Source organism: Camelus dromedarius, chromosome 4, assembly GCF_036321535.1.
Source record: "Camelus dromedarius isolate mCamDro1 chromosome 4, mCamDro1.pat, whole genome shotgun sequence".
NCBI classification, from domain to species: domain Eukaryota; kingdom Metazoa; phylum Chordata; class Mammalia; order Artiodactyla; family Camelidae; genus Camelus; species Camelus dromedarius.
The window spans coordinates 31,891,178-31,914,377 of record NC_087439.1 but is presented as its reverse complement, the minus strand read 5'-3'; the positions used below and the strand labels follow the sequence as shown (position 1 = coordinate 31,914,377).

At 38.5% G+C, this 23,200-nt stretch overlaps 1 protein-coding gene across 4 annotated transcripts in view; it reads right to left on the bottom strand.

Moving 5' to 3' along the window:
• FMNL2 (formin like 2) overlaps positions 1-23,200 on the bottom strand; it is a 279,240-nt gene that overhangs the window by 66,437 nt on the left and 189,603 nt on the right. For all 4 annotated transcript variants that reach the window (XM_064484782.1, XM_031451403.2, XM_064484783.1 and 1 more), the window contains exons 5-6: positions 17,415-17,498; positions 14,095-14,247 (exon numbers count right to left, since the gene is read on the bottom strand). In XM_064484782.1, coding sequence (XP_064340852.1) covers positions 14,095-14,247; positions 17,415-17,498 — 237 coding nt within the window. The remainder of the gene's footprint in view (positions 1-14,094; positions 14,248-17,414; positions 17,499-23,200) is intronic.

The window sequence follows — 23,200 nt, the reverse complement described above, 5'->3', positions numbered from 1 at the left end:
TTTCTGGATCAACTTTTGGAATGTATTTAATACGAAACAGCACATGCACACTTGTCAATATTTAAGGAGTTTATAAAGTACATAATACATAAGACATCAATAAATAAAAACAATGTGTATTTTATTTATTAATGATATTCTATCCTTCAGAACAATAGAGCTAGCTTTTTTCCTGAAGTGAATGATATCTGGAAAAAAATCCATTTTTCCCTGATTTCTGGTTTATATAAAAAGAGTGAGAATTAAAGGAAACATATGAAATTGTGTTTAAATTCACAGCATTACAATAAATTAAAAAACACCACCTATAAGCAGTGACAGCAAGAAAACCATAGCACTGACAGCTGAAGATCTGTGATATTTACATCAACCTTTCCTGACACAGATGAGGAAACTGATGCCCAAAGACATGACATCCACAGAGCCAAGTACAAGTAAGAGCTGAGACCAGACCCCAGGTCTCCTCACTAGGAATCAGGACAGTCACTCTCTACAAACTGCTTCTCAGCTTGATTCATCATCTACCTATCAGGTTATCATGTAAAAAATCTACTGCCTACAGCCATATGTGCTGATGAGTTCCTTGTCAAATGTCCGTACCCTGTCTTCCCGACAGCATTTTTCTGCCTGGGTCCTATATAGGTGTTATTCCCCCTCCCTTCCAATAACGATTTCACCATACAGGATTAAGGCTTAGTTTGCAAGAACAGCGGCATCTGAGCATCTTCTTCAGGATACAGTGGCTGATCCACTTGGCAAGCAAAGTTTTCTCTTTAACTCTATCCTATATCACTTATCAGGCAAGTGAGCATTTTTTTTTAACTTAATAGGAAACTTTGCTCTATATTTTGAAATTCTCATTCTTAAAAAATTTCCCCCACTAAGTAAATGCATTCCTGATAATAAATGTCACAACTCTTTACTTCGGCAAAAACAAAGTGTTTGCAAACAGCTTAACTTAGGATCACCTTAAATGTCCAAGGCTAGATTTCAGAGACTGTGCCACGGGTCAGCACGGATACTAATCTACTCTTCAGCATGCACATTTTGTAGAGTTTGACAATTTATGTGATTAGAGATTTGGTTTATTTGCTTTAATTATCATCTGAGTACCTTATTACCTTTTTCCTTCTGGGACATGTTTTAAATTCAGCTCCTAGGCACAGTGTTGATACTATCCAAAGAACATGTCCCCATGGACCTGTTTAATAGATTCTCCAAGCTGAATCTAAAATTCCAACAGAATTATGGCTAACAACCTTATTGCAAACATTTTCCACAATAAGGACACCTGGACAAGGTGAGCAATCCACAAGAACTGGCCCCTGGTACTCTCTACCAACCATAGGAAATCAAACTAAATCTCGTGTTTAAGCCCCAAAGTTAGTTTTATTACGCATCTACTGTTTATCTTAAATGTCTATGAAGTACTAAGGGAAAATAAAAAATCAAGTGTTGCTTCTGCCACCATCTAGTTTAGGAAGCAAGAGATGATATCACTATCCCCTGTATTAAGAGGTGCTCTGTCTACAGCTAGCCCACCCCTTCTGCTGCATGCACATTCTAATGTTTAAAACGAATTTAGTAATAGTACACACACCTACACAGCACAATATGGTGGAGTGGTAACAGTCACACCCCAAAGGAGAACACTTTTTTGCAAAGGATCATACTTAAAATCCTCATATGACCTTTTCTCAATGAAGCCATATTTGATCGAGTTAGTATATATCTACTTTTGGTAAATGTCTTTAGGCATATGAAAGTTGTTTTTAAATGAAGCTCTAATTCAGCGAGTAGGTATAAAAGGACTGGACACATTTGGGATAAGTATCATAAAGGTGACATACAGTGAACGTAACTGAACATGAACTGTAACTAACACATTTAAAACACACTATCTTGTAATTCTTTGAACAGTGGAATTACAAAATACTTCCATCCATTATTTTATCTGTACTTTAAACTTTGTATAATGGATGTATATTACCTTCCAAATAAAGAAAAAACAAGTGCACAAGAAACCAACTCCTGCAGATGGTCTAGGTTTACATCCATCTAAGGACAGAAAGCTAACTAGAACATGTGATAATGCTCTCCCCACTTTAATCGCCCCACAGAAGAAGGTCTCCTAGAAGGCTTCTTATGTGGAAAGCTGGTTCTTAAGTGGAGAACCATGTTTAGAGTTTCTGCGAAGAGGTCAAATTCCACCACAACACATGTAGCAAAAGAACAAAGTATCATCAGAACAACTAAGCTTAGAAAATTTTACTCCCTGGTGCCACACACATCCACTTGGATGCCAATAAACCTGAATAAAATGACTAACAGTTTCCATAGAAAAAAGATAAGGGTAAGTGATTAGTGATCTCTGCCAAGTATACGAGTCACACTGATTCACTTAGGTAGGGCTGGAAAATCACAGCAATGATCCATCACCAATTCAAAACTCAAACAGCTCAAATGAAACTAGCCACCCCAGCCAAATACTGCATGTACAAGGTGCCGCTGCACAATCGTGTTAACACAGGTAAATATGATGCAATGTACTAGCTTTAAAATGGTAGATAAAGGCCTGAATCCAGTTCCCTGCTACAGCCCTTTAGGCTAAGCTCTCTCCACCTTTCGCAAGCGCTGGCCATCCCACTTTAGCTATTTGAATAAACTTTCCACAAAGACCTGAGCTTTACAGGGATTACGTCGGTGACTCAGTAGGAGGTAAGGGTGCTTCTGTGGAAAACTAATATCCTTGGCATGTGTTCCATTACAGACTATACACAGTGAAACCAATTACTGTAGTATTTTCTTCCTGAAGTTACTATGAAAGGTCACAGAAAACAGAGCCAGATTGGAGACTGTCCCCAGTTCACTGTGATACATTTAGAAGGCCCCCGTGGGAGGCAGCACTAGCTTCCTTGTGGTCTCCTATGATTACTGAGGCAGGTAAGCTCTAGTCTTGCCCCAGCTAATATGTCTCGAATGATCCTGGATTCTGTCAGCAGCTAATGGTGTATGTCTCCTCAACTGAGGCTTGAAGTTGGCTTCTTTGCTAATGGTTTTCAAATTTCAGGGTACATCACAGCTTTGTCTAGAAGGAGGAAGAGAGGCTTAGAAAGACCTTCAGCTCCATTCTGCCCCTTCTCCGCCACCTACCAGGCTGATGGTTTGATTATGGAACTCTTGAGGGAGGAAAAGCAGCACAAGTTCAAATGTCACCTAGCTAGCTGTTCTTACTGAGATTCAGCCATTTTTCCTAAATAGATGACCCCCAGGTTGTTAGAAGACTTTAATCTCTAGAGTTCCAAAAAGTTGATTCTGGCATATTTTGCCCATCTTTCCATTGTTTCTATGGATGAGGGCATTTTTCACTGACATCCTCTAATGGACATTTCCTGCCTGACACATTCACCCTGAATACATGTAACAACCCTTTCACGTTAAAGGGAACCGTCAAAAAGGTGGTGGAACAATTACAGTTCTCTGGTGACTTGGGGCTGGATCCATGAGACATTAGAATCAGAGAACTACCTCAGATTACAAAGGGAAAACAAGAGAACACAATATTTACAGAGGGAGTATGACTCAAAACCTGGACCACTGGGGTGGACTACGTGCCATCCCGAGAACCTCTGTTCTACCAGACAGGCAAGCAGAGCTCTGAAGCTCTGGACGCTTGGACACAGAAGAGGGGTTTCCCAGACGCAGAAAACAGTCCTGAGTCTAATTTTTGGAGCTCCTGCCATTTGTGGTAAAGATAATGGGGGGGCGGATGGATATTTAGGACTGTTTTTTGAGGTCTCAAGAGTTTCCAGGAAACTCTTTTTTTGAGAGGTCATTTTGACAGAAACATCACCAAACTTTTCAGGTCCTCTCTTCTACCAACTATGAGAACTGCCTGCTACCTTGTCAAGCACGAATGAAAACAAAATCTTAACCTCACATTCAAAGATAAGACACTATCTTAGAAGCGATGCCCGGTAAAACTTACCAAGGTCTGAGCATGTGGAAAAAAACAGATGCCAAAGTTGACGTCAGATCAAAACCAATGAGAAATGACTAACCACTTGTATTAATTTTATGCACCAGTGGTTACAAGTTACACGAAATAATAATAAATGAAGAAGTTATAGTCAATGCTAGAGGGAGTAAGAAGCATGAAAAACCAAGCAATTTCTGCAAATATCTTTTAAGAAATCTACATAAGACATGTCTTGTTTAGTACTAGAGTCACAACTCTGTCACCTACTCTCATTCATGGCAACAATCTGCCAGGAGCAGGTAGTGAGTACCTGAACCTACATAGCACTGGCAACAGGTGCTGAGAAGAAAAAGAGTATTTCAGTTTTGAAAGCCCATCAGAATGACTGATTAGTGATCCAGCCTGTTGACATATTCTAAGAAACGTGAAGGCAGGTAAAAGCTGGATTTCTGACTGCAGAAGGCAAAAAGAACAAGGTCAGCTCTTTGGGAAACCAGGGGGAGCGGCTCTCTTGGGTCTGCCTGACTACAGGTCAGAGACTCAGGAGGTTCTCTTTCCAGGTACGTGTTCACAGCCTGAAATACATTCAGTGTTCATCAGAGTTCTGGTTAGAGCCATGTTTTGCTGTCCTTAAACCACCACTCATTGTAAGAAAGTTTAAAAAGAAAGCTACAACAATTTTGAACTAGCTCCTTATGTTTAGGAATATACTAGACAAGTGGGACTACATCAAACTAAAAAGCTTCTGCACAGTCAAGGAAACAGAGTGAAAAGGTAATTCTATGGAATGAGAAAAGTATTTGCAAACCATGTATCTGATAAATGGTTAATATCCAAAATACATAAGAAACTTCTACCACTCAACAGCATAAACAAACCAAAAAACCCCCAAATAATCCAATTAAAGAATGGGCAAAGGACTTGAATAAACATTTCTCCAAAGAATACACACAAATAGCCAACAGATGTATAAAAAATGCTCACTAATCATCAGGGAAATGTAAACAAAACCCAAACGAGATAGCATCTCATACCTGTCAGGATGGCCATTATCAAAAAAAAAAAAAAAAAAAAAAATCCCCCCCCCAAAAAACCAAGAAAAACACCTGTCTACAAGAATGTGTATAAATTAGAACCCGTGTACACTGTTGGTGGGAATGTAAAGTGTACAGCCACTACGCAAAACAGTATGGAGGTTCGTCAAACAACAGAACTTCTCTATGTAATGATCCAGCAATCCCACTTCTGGGTATTTATCCAAAAGTACTGAAATCAGGATCTTGAGGAGGCACCTCCACTAACCTATTCCTTGCAGCCTGAATCACAATAGCCAAGAGGTAAAAACAACCTAAATGTCAATCAACAGATGAATGGATAAACAGGGATAAAATACGGTTTAAAAAAATAATGATGTGGTGTGATAGAGGCATTAGCTGATGCTATGGTTGTAATCACTGCAGAGTATAAATGGATCAAATCAACACGCTGTACATCTTAAGCTTACACTTTATATAACTGTATATTACTGCAGAGCCTTGAATGAATGTTTCCTCAACTGCCCTAACCAGGTTTTCTCAGAGTCCAGCAAAAAGGTATTCTGCGGACTTTCCATGCCAACATTTGTGAGATTTGTAGTATCTAGATTCTAATGGCAACAGGAAAAAGGGCTTATTTTCCCCCTTACAAAAACTACCTTCAAACAGTAACTATTCAATTATTAAACTAGTATCTGTCTATAAATAAAGACTAGTAACTAGAGCTCCCCTGGAAGCTAATGTAAGGGTTCAACCTAATCAGAATGCAATGCCAACTGAGTATGTTACATCATTTGGCATAATTGTACCAGTCTTTTATGGTTCCAAGGTCCAGGCTAATAGCACTTAACCAAAATTTGGGGTTTTAGGTTTCCTCTCCTTTACCCTTCAGACATGACATCACCTGGGCATATTTTTTCTATCAATTAAACTCATAAAATACATGAATTTAAAAAAAATGAGCCAAGCACTCTACTGTCTCTACAGCCAAAAGAAACAGAGCTGGCAGAGTTGAATCCAGACAGTTCAAAGTGGGGATAAAGGGGGAGGGGGAAACAGAGACAAAGACAGAAACAGAGACACAGGGTGAGGGGTACACAAAACCCCTAATGAACCTTTTTTAAAATCAGCCATTGAAATTTTGTGTTCGTCTCTATTTCCTATTAGAAGACCAGGTAACAGCTAGAACAGAACCTGTAAATCAAAAGGTCTCAATACATGCTTTTTGAATGGAATAAATGAATCAACAGGCTGCCAAGTGATCATATGAATGGCGGGCCATTATTAGTGTGAATTTTCTGATTCTCAATTATATTCCCTTTGTCAAAGGCATTTGCCATGGAGAGGCTAATTAATCAGTATATACCCCTATGTGAAAAGGATCCAAGGAAACCATCTAACTCTTACAACCTTTCAATAGAAATATTTGTTTTGTTTTGTTTGTTTTTTGGTGGGGTGGATAATTAGGTTTATTTCTTTATTTTTAGAGGTGGTACTGGGGATTGAACCCAGACCTTGTGCATGCTAAGCATGTGCTCTACTACTTGAGCTATATCCTCTCCCATCAATAGAAATATTTCTATGTTCACCCGAATTTGGCCCCTTTTTTCATAAACCTTCAACAAATCATTGTCAATGAGCTAAAATGACAATTCCATAACCTGGCCTTCAAGATAGTACCTAAACTGGCTCTAAACTTCCAGCCAGATTCATCTACTCACTGTTTCCTAAACAAACCATGCAGTCTCCCCACTGACCTGCTGCTCATACCACTCTCCCTGCCTCTCCCCTTTCTTGACCACTCCTCCCAGTCTTACTAATGGTTGTCCCACATGCAGACCATGTCTCCTGACTCTTCCCTCGGTCTGATTTGTTCACTCTACCCTGTAAGGTCCCATATCATTAGTTCTGGTTATACGCATGTGATACTTAATATGTGTCAGTGTTTATGTGCATAAACACACACACACTTTTTCTCAATCAAATCATCCAAAAAGACACTGTGACACAATGGAAAGAAGTCAGAAGACTTTGATTATAAATCCTGCCTCTGTCACTGACTACCTATGGATAAATTCTCTGAGCCTCGGCCTCTTCATTTGCATAATGGGGCAAATAATTCTTGAACACCTCCCCAAGATTTCATGAAGATAGAATGATAAGTATAAAAAAGCCCTTTATAATAATAAGTCATGAATCATGTACAAATATATTATTTAAGGTATCTTTCTGTATCCTCGGCACTTGGTAAAACTTCCTCCACATGGTAAGTGTGCAATAAATGTTGCAGATGAAGATACTAGATCAGAGCTGTAGAAATTTGCTGAGTCATTTTCAGTATTTCCTTCAATCCTAGATAGTTAACATTTATTGACTACTCACTATTGTGCCAGGTCCTTTATTAAAACTTGTTAATTTAACTTCACATCACGTGAAGCAGGTCCCAGATCCTATAACCTCCGGTGATCCGGGAACCCGTGAGACAGACCTCCAACCATGCACTTGTGAGGTGACTTGTCTCTACATTTCCACATAGCCTCTTTCAGTCAGTTTTCTGTTGGAGAAAAGACTCAATAAAGAGGTGAACAAGTGAAGTCAGTGTTTCTCAGAGTGGGAAATGGTTGACAAATCTGCTGGTTTGGTGCATCCACAAGCAATAGTGAAAGCTATCACCATTTTCACTGGCAAGGCCATTAAAACAAGCTCTGAGCTGAGAATTTGAAACATTCTCAACCCAAGTACATGTTCCACTTTTTACAACGCCAGATAGAAGAGAAATGCAAAAATCTGTAACACAACAATGTAACACTTTTGCTTGTTTCTGCTTTTTAAAAAAGTGCTGAAAAGATAAAGGGAAAATTTACCAGTATAGATTATTTTTGAAAAGCCTAGAAATACAGAAAATCTTTATTGTATAGATGGTTACTGCATTTTCTGCAGCCTCAGATCTTCAGGCTAGCAGGTTAAGGAGTGTCTTCAACAGCTCTCCCTCAAAAATAAAACTCAGGTGTTGGCTACAATGATCATCCTCTCATTATTCGTTTTTCTCCCGCTCCTTTACAGTGTTTTCTCTCCTTCTAAATGAAGTGTTAATGAAAATTTTAAGCAGCATCTGCCACCTCATCTGGTGAACAGAGAAGTCAAACTTTGAGAGTAACTTTTAAAATGGATTTTTCTTTGTAGTCTTCCTCCTTTAAGCTGGCAGCTAGGGTAAATTCTTCAATATCCTTCCAGAGAGAAAATTTTGACTCAAGTTAAGGGAAAAGAATCCATGTAGAATAAAATACAGATTACAACACTCAATTATGAAAACTATAAAATATCTGAGTTGATTTTGTATAATCTGGGGGGTAGAAGAAGGAAAACAAAATAGAGATCATTTCAGAAATTACATTCCTAATTTATAGAAGTTAGAAAATAAACAAAGCTGAGTTCAGCCTCCTTATTATGAATCAAGATAAAAAGTGCCTTAGCTTCTAACTATAGAATTCAAAGTTTTTTATGTGATACTATAATGGTTTAAGTTAAAAGGTTAGGTGATCTTCATCCCCCAGCAACTTAAAGTCAAGGTAAAATGCTACTGTTGAAATAAAAACTTGTAAGAACTTGAAAGAGCTCAACTCTTTTAAGATACCACTTACTTTATGAGCAAACTGGTGCAGAGTTGGTGTTCCCAAACCTTCAAATAGGATCACTGTTACAAAGACATCAGGAAAACTGCTATGAACACAAGTACCCATTGCAATGAAGGCCAATGAACCGCACGGGACATGAGCCTGTACAAGGAAATGGGCCTGCAGGAACAAGGTAACTCCTTAGAGAGTAATGTCTAAGAGCAGGGCCTCACAGGTCTCACCAACAAAAAGGGCTGAACTAAAGGACATCTGAGATTCCTTCCAGATTCCATCTTTTCTGTTTCTACTAACAGGCCTATTCCTCTTCTAATCAATCAGACATAAAACTTTGTTTTAGCACTCTGACTACCAAGTCAATTCTGGAACGTCCTTGTATTTGGCTTTTGTTCTAAGCTTCAGGTACCTCATACGTAGGTCCAAGCACCAGCTGCCTCAGCAGTCTTTCCCTTCAATCAACATCCAGGACATTCCCCAGACCCTACATGTCCAAAAAGACAGACCACCTCACGTGATTGCCCATTCCACTGTCTCCCAGATAAAAGCCAGTTCCAAAATTCAAGGTTCTTTATTACGTGGCCTTGCACTCTCCGATCCATGAGTATATATTATCTGTGTTTTATGTCAGTTCTACAAAACATCATAAAAACAAAAACTTGAAAAAAGTTCACTCATCATCTCCCTTCAAATAGTCACTATTCTCATTCATTCCACTTTACTTTCAAGTCTGCCCATTTGCAAATAGGTGAAAGTAAAACTGTATTAATAGAAAACTTTTTGTTTTACTCTCGTCATTCATTTAGGAAACATTTTTCACATTTCTACACGATTTTATTTTCTAATAGGTATAAAACATTCCAGCACATTGATCTGGGTCTCTACTAGCACATCTTTGGGGAAGGATTAGCAAATCTTCCCCTACAAGGTACAACTTACATAACTCCACATGGACATCCCGATACTCAGTGTATTTACTGGGGGCAAAAAAATTATCCTGTGAACATGCAGGCAGGATAACATGGTGTGGAAGTAGGGGTCAGGCCACCTCACTTCAAATCCTATCTCTATCACTCCCTGTTTGATCCCAGACAAGTGGCTTAAACCCTAGAGGCCTCAAGTTTACTGGGGGAGAGAGCAGTAGCAGTATCTATCTCACAGAGCCATTGTGAGCAGTGAATAAGCACAGAAGACTCACAAACAGTGCCTGGCACACAGTGGACACTCGACAAAAGCTTTTTCCCCAATAAAATTATATGAATGCTATCAATCTCTTTGTGCCCACTTAAAAATTATTTTTAAAATTACTCCTATGAAAAGCATTGCCAGGAATGGGATTACTGCATTAAAATGGGCAAACAAGGATCTAAATTTGAACTCTTCATGTAAATCCACTGGGTATATAGATGGTAAATAGTAGATGATGACTAGTTACGAAATGCCATTCCATTCAGATAATCATTTCAAGAAGAGCAGTGAAATCTGTTCTGAGAGATCTTAGAAAGAAATAGAAATAGGAATTAAAATATTAAAGGAAATGTGGATCTTAGTGTCCTCACCACAGTGGGAAGGTCAGTTCGGATGACCTGCAAGGCCTTCCCAGCTTTGTATGTCTCTGACCCAGTCTCTCCTTAGACAGCCCTCCACCCTATCACGAAGACCACAAAGCCTCTGTCCCAGAAAGGACAGGTTCTTTCCTCTTTCCCAAACATGCCTGATCTTTGATCTAAGATTTTGCTCATCTCACTCTCTGCCCTTTACCTCTACCTGGAACAGCCTCTTCTCACCCTGAGGATCAACTCTGGCCATCACCCAAAGTCCCACTTTAAATCTGACCCCTCCCTCTAGGCTTCCAGTGCTCCACCCCTTTCCTTAAAAACTTAGAACATTGATTTTTTTGCCACTGCTTATTTAAGTTTAACAGCATTAACTATGACATTCTTAAAAATTACTTTCTCTTGCATCTGAGTTAAAGCAACCTTTGCCTTCAGAAATCTAGTATGCACATATATGCATGTACAGCATCATTTAATTTAGCTAGATCTATAGCCAGGTTAACAGACAGCTATCTTAACTGAAGGCACACCAGACTCCAAGATTATGAGGCAGCACAATCCAGGTTTCTACCGCATCAGTATCAACATTCTTACCACCAGTCAGGCTGACAAATTTATGATAATACAGAATCTAATTGCTGATATAACTCCAGGTGAATATCATGTCATAAAATGCTTAAAGATCTATTTTAAATAGTTAAAAAATAAAGTCTAAATACAAAGAGAAGAGTGCATTATTAGAATATTGTTTAAAAACAGAGCACTTTCCCTTTTTATCTTTAATCAAGCCCCATTCATAAAGTGTTTCAGATTTTTCAAAATTTCATTTCATCCTCCAAGTTTAACCAATCCTTTTTGCCAAGTGATATATGGTAAGATGACTGAGTCTACATTATTATCTGGAGATAAAGATGAGGGAACTCAAGCTGCATTTGGATACAGAAGACACATTCTAATCAAACCAAGCCACTAGAATAAATCATCTCTATAGAATGCAACTTATTATCCTTTTTTCCTTTCCAAAAAAATGAAACAAAGGAAACTAATATTAATAAATGCAATATACCCTAAAGGTTCAAAATCTTAAAATGAAGAATCATAATATGATAACAGTGTATCAAAGTTTATAAGGCACAGGGCTTTACCCCAGTATAGGCAACAACACGAAGCCATGTGGTTATCACGTTACAATATGGAGAGAAGTTGCCACACTCTGCCACCAAGCACTGCAAGCTCTCTTGGGTGTCATTTTCACCTATGACTTATGAGATTTTCTGGTTTGAAGCCTCATTATCAGTGTGTAAACTGAAGCTGCTCCAGAGGACAGAGAAAAGCAGCTCTGGAGGCATTTGAACTGAGGATACTCAGGCAGAGAAACCAGTCTGGTGGTGAGGCAGGAGATGAGTGGAACCAGAGGAGGAGGAGACAGTAGGACAAGAAAGGACAGTGGAGAGAAGGAGAGGACGATCAGAAATGAGATGGCGGGGGGGAGAGGTATAGCTCAAGAGGTAGAGTGCATGCTTAGCATGCACAAGGTACTGGGTTCAATCCCCAGTACCTCCTCTAAAAATAAATAAATAAACCTAATTAACTCCCCCACTTAAAAAAAAAGAAAAGAAATGAGATGGCAGAATGAAAAAGAAGGTCAACAAAAACAAAGCCAGGAAGTGAAGGAAGTGTGGGCAGCAGGGAAACAAAGGGCAGAGAGGAAGGAGAAGGAAGAGAAAAAAATGTCAACAACCTTTGGGTACACAAAACGCTACGTGTACCATATGCCTGTACTTCTGATTGTTGTTTTTTTTTTTTTTTAAAGTCAGAGATGTTATCAAGTGACCAAAGACAGAATTAGAATCTAGGCACACAAGAGCTGGAATCTCACAGATACACATTGTTTAAAAAGAGAAACAAAAACCTAAGCTTCAGGTCAACAAGTGGCATGAAAGTTACTGCCATGCTGGTTTTCTTGAGTTACTAGAGCCCATGAATGAAGGAATTTACACGCTCCACTCCTGAGCTGGAGTGTTTAAATACAAAAAAGAATGTGACGTTGGTTTCTTAGTTGATCATCTTCAAACATACCTGCCAACCCGAAATGTCGTAGTCCCAGAGTTTCTCAAAACAGTATTTCCATCATGTCTCTCTCCACACTTTGGGTCTATTTTTCCAATTTAAAATGAATTCAGGCAGGATCTACTTTGAGCCAACGTAAAGCAAATCCAGCTGGACACTGATGTCTGTGTACCATGTGTCCAGGGTCCAGGATCACAACTCTCCTTGGACCTGGGATATTTCCCATGATTTCCTGACCCTTCCACTCTACCAGAAACAATGTACTCTCAATGAATAGTCTTCAATTATGTGAAAATAGGCATAATGGATCATTAATCAGAAAAATGAATTCTTGTTAAAGTGGTGGTTGGCCAACATTTGACGCTTTCTAGGTTAAGAAATGATGGAAAAGCAAATTTAAATTCCTTACACGTAATTATAGCTATACTAATGCTAAGAATTTCCATTCAAGGAATAAGGTGATTAAGAAATTCTTCAGGCACAATTGGCCTTCCTTCAACTTCCAAATCAGCCCCCATACTCCCCTGTCCACATGTAAAGTTGGTGCATATAGCAGGTTATATAGCCTTCAACCTATTGCAAACATCATGAGATGAACTGAAATACAGCTCTTCGTTATTACTGAATCAATTATTCCAAACCCATCAATATTTTTTGGCATTTCCAAACAAGAAAAATCTGAATGGTTGATAGTAAGTATCAAATTCAAATATCAAATCCCTCAGCAGAGCTGAACTTCATTATTAACACTTCAACTTTTTATGACCAAAACCTAAGTCAAAGGGACAAGAGGCAATTAAAGGACTACCAAATCTGAAAGGTCTGAAAGCCACATATTCACTGATCACAACCTGACACGTGGACTCTGCTACAATGACCCAACACACTCAGTGATCCTAAACACTGAGCCAAACAACGACCACACGCCAGATCAAGCCTGAAGTAAGTGAGATAAAATTGCCAAGCTAAAAAGAGTAAGTAACATTTGGGAATGAGGGGCTTATTAATAAAAAATTTTATTAAACTCCTAGAATATAGAAACCTTTATGAACTTGCTCTAGATGGTATCTCTGTCTTGACAGGCAGTTTTGATTTCTCCACCCACGTACATTAACTCTAAATTATAGAAACACAAAAATATTTTTCAGTGAATGATTGTTGCTATGAGTGAAGGAACAACCTCAATGCTATTACGCCCATTAGTAACACATGTGGTCATCACACCTTCTCCCTTAACGTGGTGGTAATTCAGCCAGGAAAGACCAGAGAAGGAATCCTTAGGGAGAAACAGAAGGTTGACCATTGAGAGCACACCCAACCAAAGGAATACTGCTTAAGCATCTCACTAATAAAAATGATCACTACAGCACCTACGACTAAGAATGCATCCTACAGAACACACACCTGAGCTACCACTGGATGAAAGGAGTCAGGCTTGAGAGTAGCAACAAGGAGTCCTTGAGATGCTCAGATCTCAATGTGCTACCTCCAGTCAGGAAACAGAGCCTGAATCATGTTATCAGCATCTCCCTGGTTTCAGAAACTTATCTGCCTATGGAGAAGACTCTGTTGTATCATTTGGCAGCAGAATTTTCTTTCTGTGCTTAATGAAGGCGTGGTATTTGCAGAAAGCTATTTAAAGCTATAGAGTATTCCCCAAGTGATGATCCCATGAACTCCCAAAGAATCACGGAATCATGGACAACCCAAGTGCTGTGTGGCAAGACATAGTGATACATGGCCCAGGATCCTCAACAGAAGCCAGGGACCCTGCTGTCCCAGACTGTCCTACTACATCTGCCTTCCTTCTGAATAAAGACACTCACCTCAGTGCAGAATGTCTTCCCGAGCGGGATACACTGCTGCCCACAGGGGAGGGCAGGTTGCTCCCTCTGTGCAGGTCCTCAATAGACCTGCTCCAGGGCTTTGATTTGTCCACCGAGCTCTCCACAGTGCTTTCCATGCTTTCAAAGTCAAAACTGAAACAAAAGAGAAATGCCATTGAAGACTGAACAATTCACATGAAGACATGGATGTGCATAACTTGCTCCTTCCTCTTATACATCTGCACCTTAGTATGAATAAGTTTGGCAAACAAAGAAAACTAAAAAGGAAATACAAAAGAATTTCCATGGACTCAGTGTTCGCTTCAAAAATACAGAACGACAAATAGTGACGTGTTATTTGTATTTTACCTTAAGGCTTGCTAACTTACCAATTACTGACACAGCTATGGTGGGAGGGGAAGAAAGATCTTAGAGCTGTCTTCATTTTGCTTTAACAAGTCAAGATGTTAGGCTTATACTAATTTATTCTTACCCACCAATTTTCACTGAGCATTTTCTCCTAGTGTGTTGGCAAGTGTACTTTTCCAACCATATGTGATACATTACTTGCAAAGTTATGAATTTGCTTTGATTTTGGAATCTCTTCCCAATGTGGTCCTCTTTAAAGTAGGACTGTTGTTTCTCTGACATTTTTTGAGGTTACAACTCATGCTAACCATGTTAGAATAAATGGCAAGTTAAGGTGCTCATTCTTGTACAATTTTAGGAACAGATTTTTAAATATACAGGCCTTTGTGTTCTAATGCTTTTTTCCCCTTCTAAAGTCAGTACCTTTATTTTCTCAGGAAAAAAAAAATTTATCAATTGGTTCTACCCATAGTTCCACCAAGTAACACCTGATCAGGGAATAGACAAAATGCTGCTATAATTAATATCATCTGGAGGATTCTGGAGGCTATCATGGAAGAAATATCAATAAAACATACTGGAAATAACAAGTATGACTTTTTATAAAAGTTTCACTGCCAAAATAAAATATTTGGTTCCAACAACCATCTGTAAACTAGGTGATGCTCTCCCCAGTTAAATACTAACCAAGAGGACAGAGTTGATGTATAAAGTCATCGAATTAGTCTAAAAATTTTGTCATACCTTAGGATACAGGAAGCAGATGGAAAACAGATAAGAGGTGGAACTTATTGAGTAATCAAACAGATTCTTAAGCACCAAAAATAGAAGCCTATCATTGACATTGGAGAAGGTAAGCCTAGGGGCATCCCAAGATCACTCATGTCATTAACACTCTCGCCGAGTCACTCTGCAGCCCCCATATGTTCAGCTGCTCAGCATCCTTACATTCTGCTCAGCTCACCCACTGCTCTCACTGAGTAGAAGAAACACACACTTTGGTGAAAGCTTCTGTTTTAGGGATGGTGTGTGAGTCTGTTGTTTCACATGACATGGGCTAAGAAATTGTCACATGCCAAGGAAGGGTAACAAGTTTTTTCAGCCCATTTAGTTTCAAGAAAGAAAATAAATTATGTATCTATATATAATTTTTCATCTAATTAAAGCAAAACAAAACTTAAACCAATAAGCAAAGGATGTACAGCTAATGTCAAAAGAAAAAAAAAGTAATTAGGAACCAAATGCTCTGAGTTCTGATCTTTTGTCGTCTTCGCTCTTAGGCTGCAAACTAGGAGAATCTCCTTGTAATAGCACTACATTCTCCCACTAGTCTTATGTGAGGGTACACTTGGGAAAGCTGGTTCACAAGTTCTGTTGTGATGGAGGTAAAGGCTTAATTACAGCAAACATATAACAAATAGCATGCCTTTCTTTCCCATTATTCCTCAAGTTTCTTAGCCTTTCCTCAATTCCATAAATATTCCTCCAGATTTTAAAATATGCAACAGGGTAGTGTTATTCTGTTTTGTCGTATAATATGAAATATAAGGGAGATTAGCAGTTTTTGATGTAATGGAGGTAGACAAGAAACAGCCTTTGGAAGAGCATGCCATAAAAACTAGAATTATATTTCAGAGGACAATTTCTCAGGAAGATAAGAACGTGTCTGTTGCTTTTTCTTATTATATTTCATATAATATACAAGAATTATCAAAACTGAAACTAATCAAGCCAGTTTCTGTTAATACTTTCATTTCAGCATCTACAAGGTAGGAATAATTATAGCTTTCATTTCATACATTCTCAAGGAAGTGATGAGGATTATAAGATCACATATGGTTAGGTCTTAGAACGTCTTAAAAAGTGGGGCAACATAAAAAACAAGCTACTGCTCTGAAAACAAGAGTTGAGGGAAAAAAAAAATACCACCTAGACCGAACTGTCTTCTAGTCAAATTAAAAATACAGTATTATTTCCTCAATGTGTGTGTGTGAATTATCTGTGCATCCTAGAATATTTTTGGATTAAAGGAGGGAATGGGGAGAAGAGAATGTCTCATTCAAATGTACAGGTTTTGTTCCTGTTGTAAATCTTTCCAAAAGCCTAGTAAATGGGAAAATTTTATGAATCAACAAAAGCAAGGTGAAATAACTAAATCTTTTTTTCTGCTCTGCTCCAGTTTTGTATCCTTCCCCTTAGGAAGGGGAAGTCAAAACAAATACAATATAACTAACTACTATACATAAAATAGATAAACAACAAGTTTCTTCTGTATAGCACAAGGAACTATAATCAGTATCTTGTAATAACCTACAATGAAAAAGAATATGAAAATGAATATATGTATGTACATGTATGACTGAAACATTATGCTGTACACCAGAAATTGACACAACACGGTAAAGTGACTATACTTCAATTAAAAAAAAAACAATACAAATACATGTAAAGTAAAAAGGAAAGCCTCTTGCTTACCCCCCTCTTCCTTCATTCCCACTGTTTGGTATCTATTTCTGCAATCATTTTTTCCATATTTGCTAGTACATACAAATATACACATATATGAAGTTTTTTCCTAAATAAAAAGGGAGTCACTCTTCTGTATCTTCCTTTATTCACTCAATAATATACCACATACCTCTTTCAGTAATTGCTAGAGCATTCTACCATATGGATATATGTAACTTGAGCACTAAAGAAAGCATTTCTTTTTGAAATAAAGAGTCCTTTAAGGGTGATTTTACTCTCCTGTTTTACTTCTGCCTTAAAAGCATTTCTAATAACAATTATGTGATTTGCTTTTAGTTACTTGAATAGAAACAAACCGCCTTAAACCTTACCACATGTGCTTCTGGGAGTCTCCCCTCAGCGTGGTATCTAATTTTACCACTGAGTTGCATCTTCTGTGACCACATAAAGATTTTAAAGCAAAGAAGCCAAGTTTTACTTACGTTACTGCATACTGCGCAAATGATAGATATTCTACCAGAACATCAAGACCTTTGTTTTCTTCATTCAGAAACTCTCTGACCCACCTGTTGTGGGGAAAAAAAAAAAATCATTGGCAAGGTTCATCACATGCTCTAGCGTGAAAAGGACACAGTGAAAACTTATTTTTCCACCAGACACTCACCACCTGAAAGGAACTGTGGAATAAGGCCTAGACTCTATCACATGAGGTAGGAGCTTTTAGATACGGCAACCAAGAAAACCACAACATTTCAACGTGCAGAAAAGGGGGGCAAAAAGTATCCATGTGCCTTGCTTGTATTCTACTGCTTAGGAGACTTAAGATAACCTGTAATAAACTTTCTAAAAAACGAACTTGCTAAATGTACTTTTTCCACCATAGCTGATCCACTGCCTGCCTGTTTAAGGAGCCAAGACTGCACGGGGAACCAGGCAGACTGAGGACATGACGACATAACCACTGAAATCCAGGCATGATTCCAAACGCACATTCAACTCCTTGCTGGCACACTAAGCTGTAGAAAACACTAAACTAGCCAATGAGAGACCAGTGTTTATGGGCTTCTGGAAATTCAGTAGGGATAATGATTTGCTTAATTTTTTTCCATGACTGTTAAAACCTTAAAAAAAAAAAAAAAGTCCCAGGCACCACACACCATCAATGCCAAGACATGACAAATATCATGGTTTTTAAAAAATTCATTTAAAATAATACTACTTTGTGTTTGAACAGTGGATTTGAATGTAGTTCACTGAGAATTTTTACACATTTTTATTTGTCCTTCAGAGTAACTCCTAGAAGATGAAGCAGAGTGGTCAAACACAATCTTCAGGTGCTGAGGATAAACACCTCTTACCCCATGTTACAGATTTCTCTCAGGTCATCCATCTTCAAAGAACATGGGATACCCCCATTCAGTCTCCACAAGGTTTGAAACTCCAACCAATAATTAAAAAATCTGCTATTACAGAAATGAATCTTGGGGTCCATCAGCCAACAGCATTCCAAAATGTTTGCCTTCCTCCATGAACACCAAGTCAACAAGGCCCACTGGCTACGGACATGATGGCTAGTATGGAAATTAGTTTTGAGAGCTATTAGAATAACAGTGGGATCATTCTATTGTGTGTCTTTAAGGATGAGCTGTGCATTGAGGTTTTTGTCTTAAAGGAAGAAACAAATCTGGTGGACTCAGAAAGCCTATTTTTAAAGTTTTGTTTTTAAGGGGATGTTTTGGGGTTTTTTTTGTTTTATCCTCAAGCTCATCCTCTTTCTAGTCCTAACATCTCCACAATGGAAACTCAGCTTCAGCAGGTAGTTTCAGAAGACAGTAAGGTAGGAAAAGTAGACAGCTTACCTCATACCTTCCCCCAAGTGCCTCAGATAGGCTACCACAAAATGTACGCACATAACACAGCCACGAGGAAGCATGAAACACCTCATCTGAAAGAGACTTGGAGTGGAAACACTACCTGCTGGGTCTCACAAAGTGGCTTTGTTAGGCGAGCAGAACTAAGGGAACTGGCTCCTAGTAGAGGCTGAAGTTTGATTTCACAACCACTCCACACATGATCTCACAGCATCTGCTTCTAGACACTTATTTTCACTGGATTTATTTTAAATTACTCCCTATGTGGCTAGGTCTCAGGAGACACTGGACATTTTTAAGTGCTGATAATGAAAAGCTTAGAAGTATTTAATTTTTTTTTTTCTTTTTACAACTGGTAGGAGACTAAAATAAAGCTGGAACTCACTACTGAATTGAATGACTAGCTGTGTGCTCTTTAAATTCAAGCCCCCTTAGCTTCCCTGAGGTTTCTCCATTCATTGGTCGGGTCTATGGGCTCTGACTGCAAGATTTAAACCGGCCCTCAGTGGCGGGTGCACAGTAGGAGTCCCCAGAGCTGGGCGTGGGGGCTGTCTTTCTAATAGGAAAAGTAACCACAGGGTCCAGATTTTTCAAAGCAATCTTGGTTTCATATAGTCTGTCTCAGTAACTCATAAGAGCATTAATTTAGGAGTTGAGAAGAACAGCCTCTGTAGTTGCTTCTGGTTAATTTCCCAGACACTACCTCTAAAAATCAGAAACGGTCCAGGACACCTTAAGGACCTGCTAACACCTCTAACTTACTTACAAAGTTCAGACACAAACTGGATAGGAAGCAAATGACTCACAGATATTTAACCAAAAATAACAAGGAGGAAGAAAGAAATGGTAGGAAATAGCCAGTACAGCGAGAGCTACAATTTTCTTGACTCAAAGTGCTGATAAGCATATATTTTGATGCAGAGATAAAGTCCATTAATTGGCTTTTATTTCAATTCAATGCCCCTCCCCTGACTGGCTCACTTTGAGTCAAAGCGCCTTAAAAATAAATTTCAAAGTGAAAGGCAGAAGCCAGCTAGCTGCTCAGTTCCTAAGAAGTCAGCCAAGCATGTAACATGTCCTGCCTCTGCGAGACTTCATTTCACTTTTAACCTCTTTTTCCATGCTGTGAGATCTTCCCTGAATCTCTGATCTGGCCCAGACCCCTATAGGTGATTTAGGGAAGAGTAAGCTATAAATCCACCACAGCTGACTACTGTACCCCACTTTGTCAAGCGAGATGAGGTTAGTAAAGTCACATCAGCAAAAAAGGCTATGGATTATAAGGAAAAAGCAGCCTTCACTTTTTCCCCCGTCTGCTCACTCCCTATCCCTACCCTACCTGGGATATTCTGTATGGGAGAGAACAGAGGTGAGGGTGGGCTTCTGTGGAAAAGAAAGAATATGGAAATAAAATCAGGAGAGACGAAAAAGGGGCAACTTTCAAAGCAGTACCTTTCATCTAAAGGCATAAAAAAATGGATGCCCCATTCTGCAGATTTATGTACATTAATGACATATCATAAATCTAGGGTTCCTGTAGAAAATTTCCATTTTCACCTCTGTGCAGGCTACACACACTTTAATATATTGCCAATATGCAAACAGTTTCAAACTGAGTGATTACAGGTTTTGGAAAGTAGAATTATTTCTGACGCTGACAGCATGCACCATTTACTGACTACCTTACAGATTTGATGTTATTACCATATATTGTCAATTTCAATTTAGGCAAATTCCAAATCAGCTGCTTAGGCGCTAGAAGACACAGTGATAATGAGAAATAGCTCTGGAAAAAAGCTTCAAGGAAGGGCTGTAAATGAAGATGCCAATAGTTATTGTTTCACTATAGACAGGTCAAAGCTTTGTTTCCAGATTGCTGTTGTTTTCTCTCTGCCCCCCTAAATCTTAGAACCTCATTGTTCTCATCTAGAAAATTAAGCCTCAAAGGACATTTCTGGCTTAAATTTCTAAGATCGAAGAAAGCAGACCCAAGACACACAAGATAAAGGGATAAATGGTGAATTCTCTCGGTCAGTCTCCTTCAGAGAGATGCTACAGGCATCCAGTAGGAATCGCAGTTGCTGACAAATCATGAAAAAAAAAAAAAAATCACAAGAATCAAGAGAAAGAAGGTAAGCATCACCCAGATTCACTGTGGGCTACCAATCTCTTCCACCAACAACATCACAGACTAGTTCTCAGAGTATAGCCCATGTACCACCTGGGGTCCCTGAGGCCCTCTCAGGAGTCTGTGAAGTTAAAACCATTTTCATACAATTACGAAAGTAGTTACTTTTGTCACTGACACTCGCACTGATGGTACAAAAGAAATGTGAATAAAACTGCTACCATCAAAAATACGCCCTGTTTATTGTATGTTCACCCTAAGCATTTAGGAGGAAAAAAGAAATCAGCTTCACTTAAACTGTCCTCAGTGAAGCACTAAAAATCACTAATTTTAGTAATGCTTCCTCCCTGAGTATACACCTTTTTAATTTTCCGCGTGATAAAAATGGGAAACCCACATAAAGCACTTCTGCTGTCTGCCCAGGAACGACGACGTCTTAAGGAAAAGCACTAGTGCAGCTGCTGGAGCTGGTAACCGAACCAGCCACTTTTTTACATGGAATATAAAATGACGGACAAATTATGGTTATTCTGTCTCAGGTGTTAGGCAGATATTCTCAGAAGTGAATGAAGTGAGCCTACCATTTTGAGGAATACAACTGACAACACTTGCTCTCAATGAGAAAATTTGAGCTTACAAGGAGAAAAATGAGAATTTTGGAACACTTGTATTCACCACCGTGAGTTGGACAGCTTCCCAGTATTTAAAGTATATTCTGATGAGACTGATGATTATTAACAAATGTGACTGTTTTTATAGTATAGAATAAAATGTATTGACATTTGATAGATCAGGATGACTCAGGGAAACAAGCTTTTCCAAATGACTAATTCATGATGCTACAAAATTACCATGGGTATAAACACCCATTCAAAGTGCAAGACAACACAATGGATTGAAGTATAATAGGGTACAAAAGCTCACTGATTATGGCTTCTGATTCCACATGACAAGTAACTTTAAGAAATTACCACTTCTTGGGGAGGAAGGGGTAGCTCAGTGGTAGAGTGCATGCTTAGCATGCACAAGGTCCTGGGTTCAATCACTGGTACCTCCACTAAAAATTACCACTCCCCCACAAAAAATAAGTAAATAAAATTTTTAAAAAATTACCACTTCTTGAATTTTGGTGTAGTATCAAAGAATATCTACAATTATCTGAAAAGATTACTTAAAAGCTCTTTCTTTTGTCAAGTGCATATCTGTGTAAAGCCAGGTCTTCTTCATATATATCAACTAAAACACATTACAATAAACTGAATACATACAAAGATATGAGAGTCCAACTGCCTTCTATCAGTGAGACATTAAAGAGATTTGTAAACATGTAAATTAATGCCACTCTTGTCACTAATTTTTTTTTTTTGCTTTGGAAAATAGTTATTTTCATGAAATATGTTATTTGTGCTATATTATGTTCATCATTTTATATTTACATATTTACATTTATTAAATATTCATTGTTAAATAAATATTAAATGTTATTAAATAAGCACATCTAAAATTTATCAGTTTAAATTTCCAATACAGTAACACTAATAAATAAAACCCACATAAATAAAAATTGATTGGAGTTCAAATAAATTTAAGACAGTCAAGGAATCAGAAAATTTAATAACTGCTCGGTTAGATAACAGGCTTTAGATTTGTACATCTCCAGGGTCAAATCTCAGTGCTTCTGAATTACATGGACTTAACCAAGGTATTTAATTGCTGACTCTGTTTCCTCATCTGAAAAACAGAGGTTCAGAGGTAAAGGGTAATAATAAAAATATTTCTGTAAGAAATAACACATTTAACTTGCCCAATAGAGTGCTTAACTACATGATAAAATGATTACACTCTTGAGGATGTCCAAAAAAGCACCATCTAAGAATCAGTTAATCACAGGGTAGCTTGACACACACACTCACACCACACATGATGTGGCACAAACCTAGCCTTAGCTATTCTTCTGTTTCCTGTCAGCCTGGCCCAGCCAGCACCGTTTCACAAAGTGGCCAGGCTGTCCAGGAGAAAAGACACGCACACAACACTCCTCAGCTCCTTCCTTTCTCTACACGTCTCCCCTCTCCTTGCTAACCTGCACATTCTGCCTGCAACCTCCTGCCCACTCTTATCCTCCCTACCATTGAGATACACTGAAAAGAGCAGCTTTCAGAACCTCTATGACCTTGCACTCAGGATGAAAAGTAATTTTCTATCATAATAGGCAGTTATACTAAAATTAATTACCTGCAAGGAGAGAGAGAGAGCCTACACCTCAGTT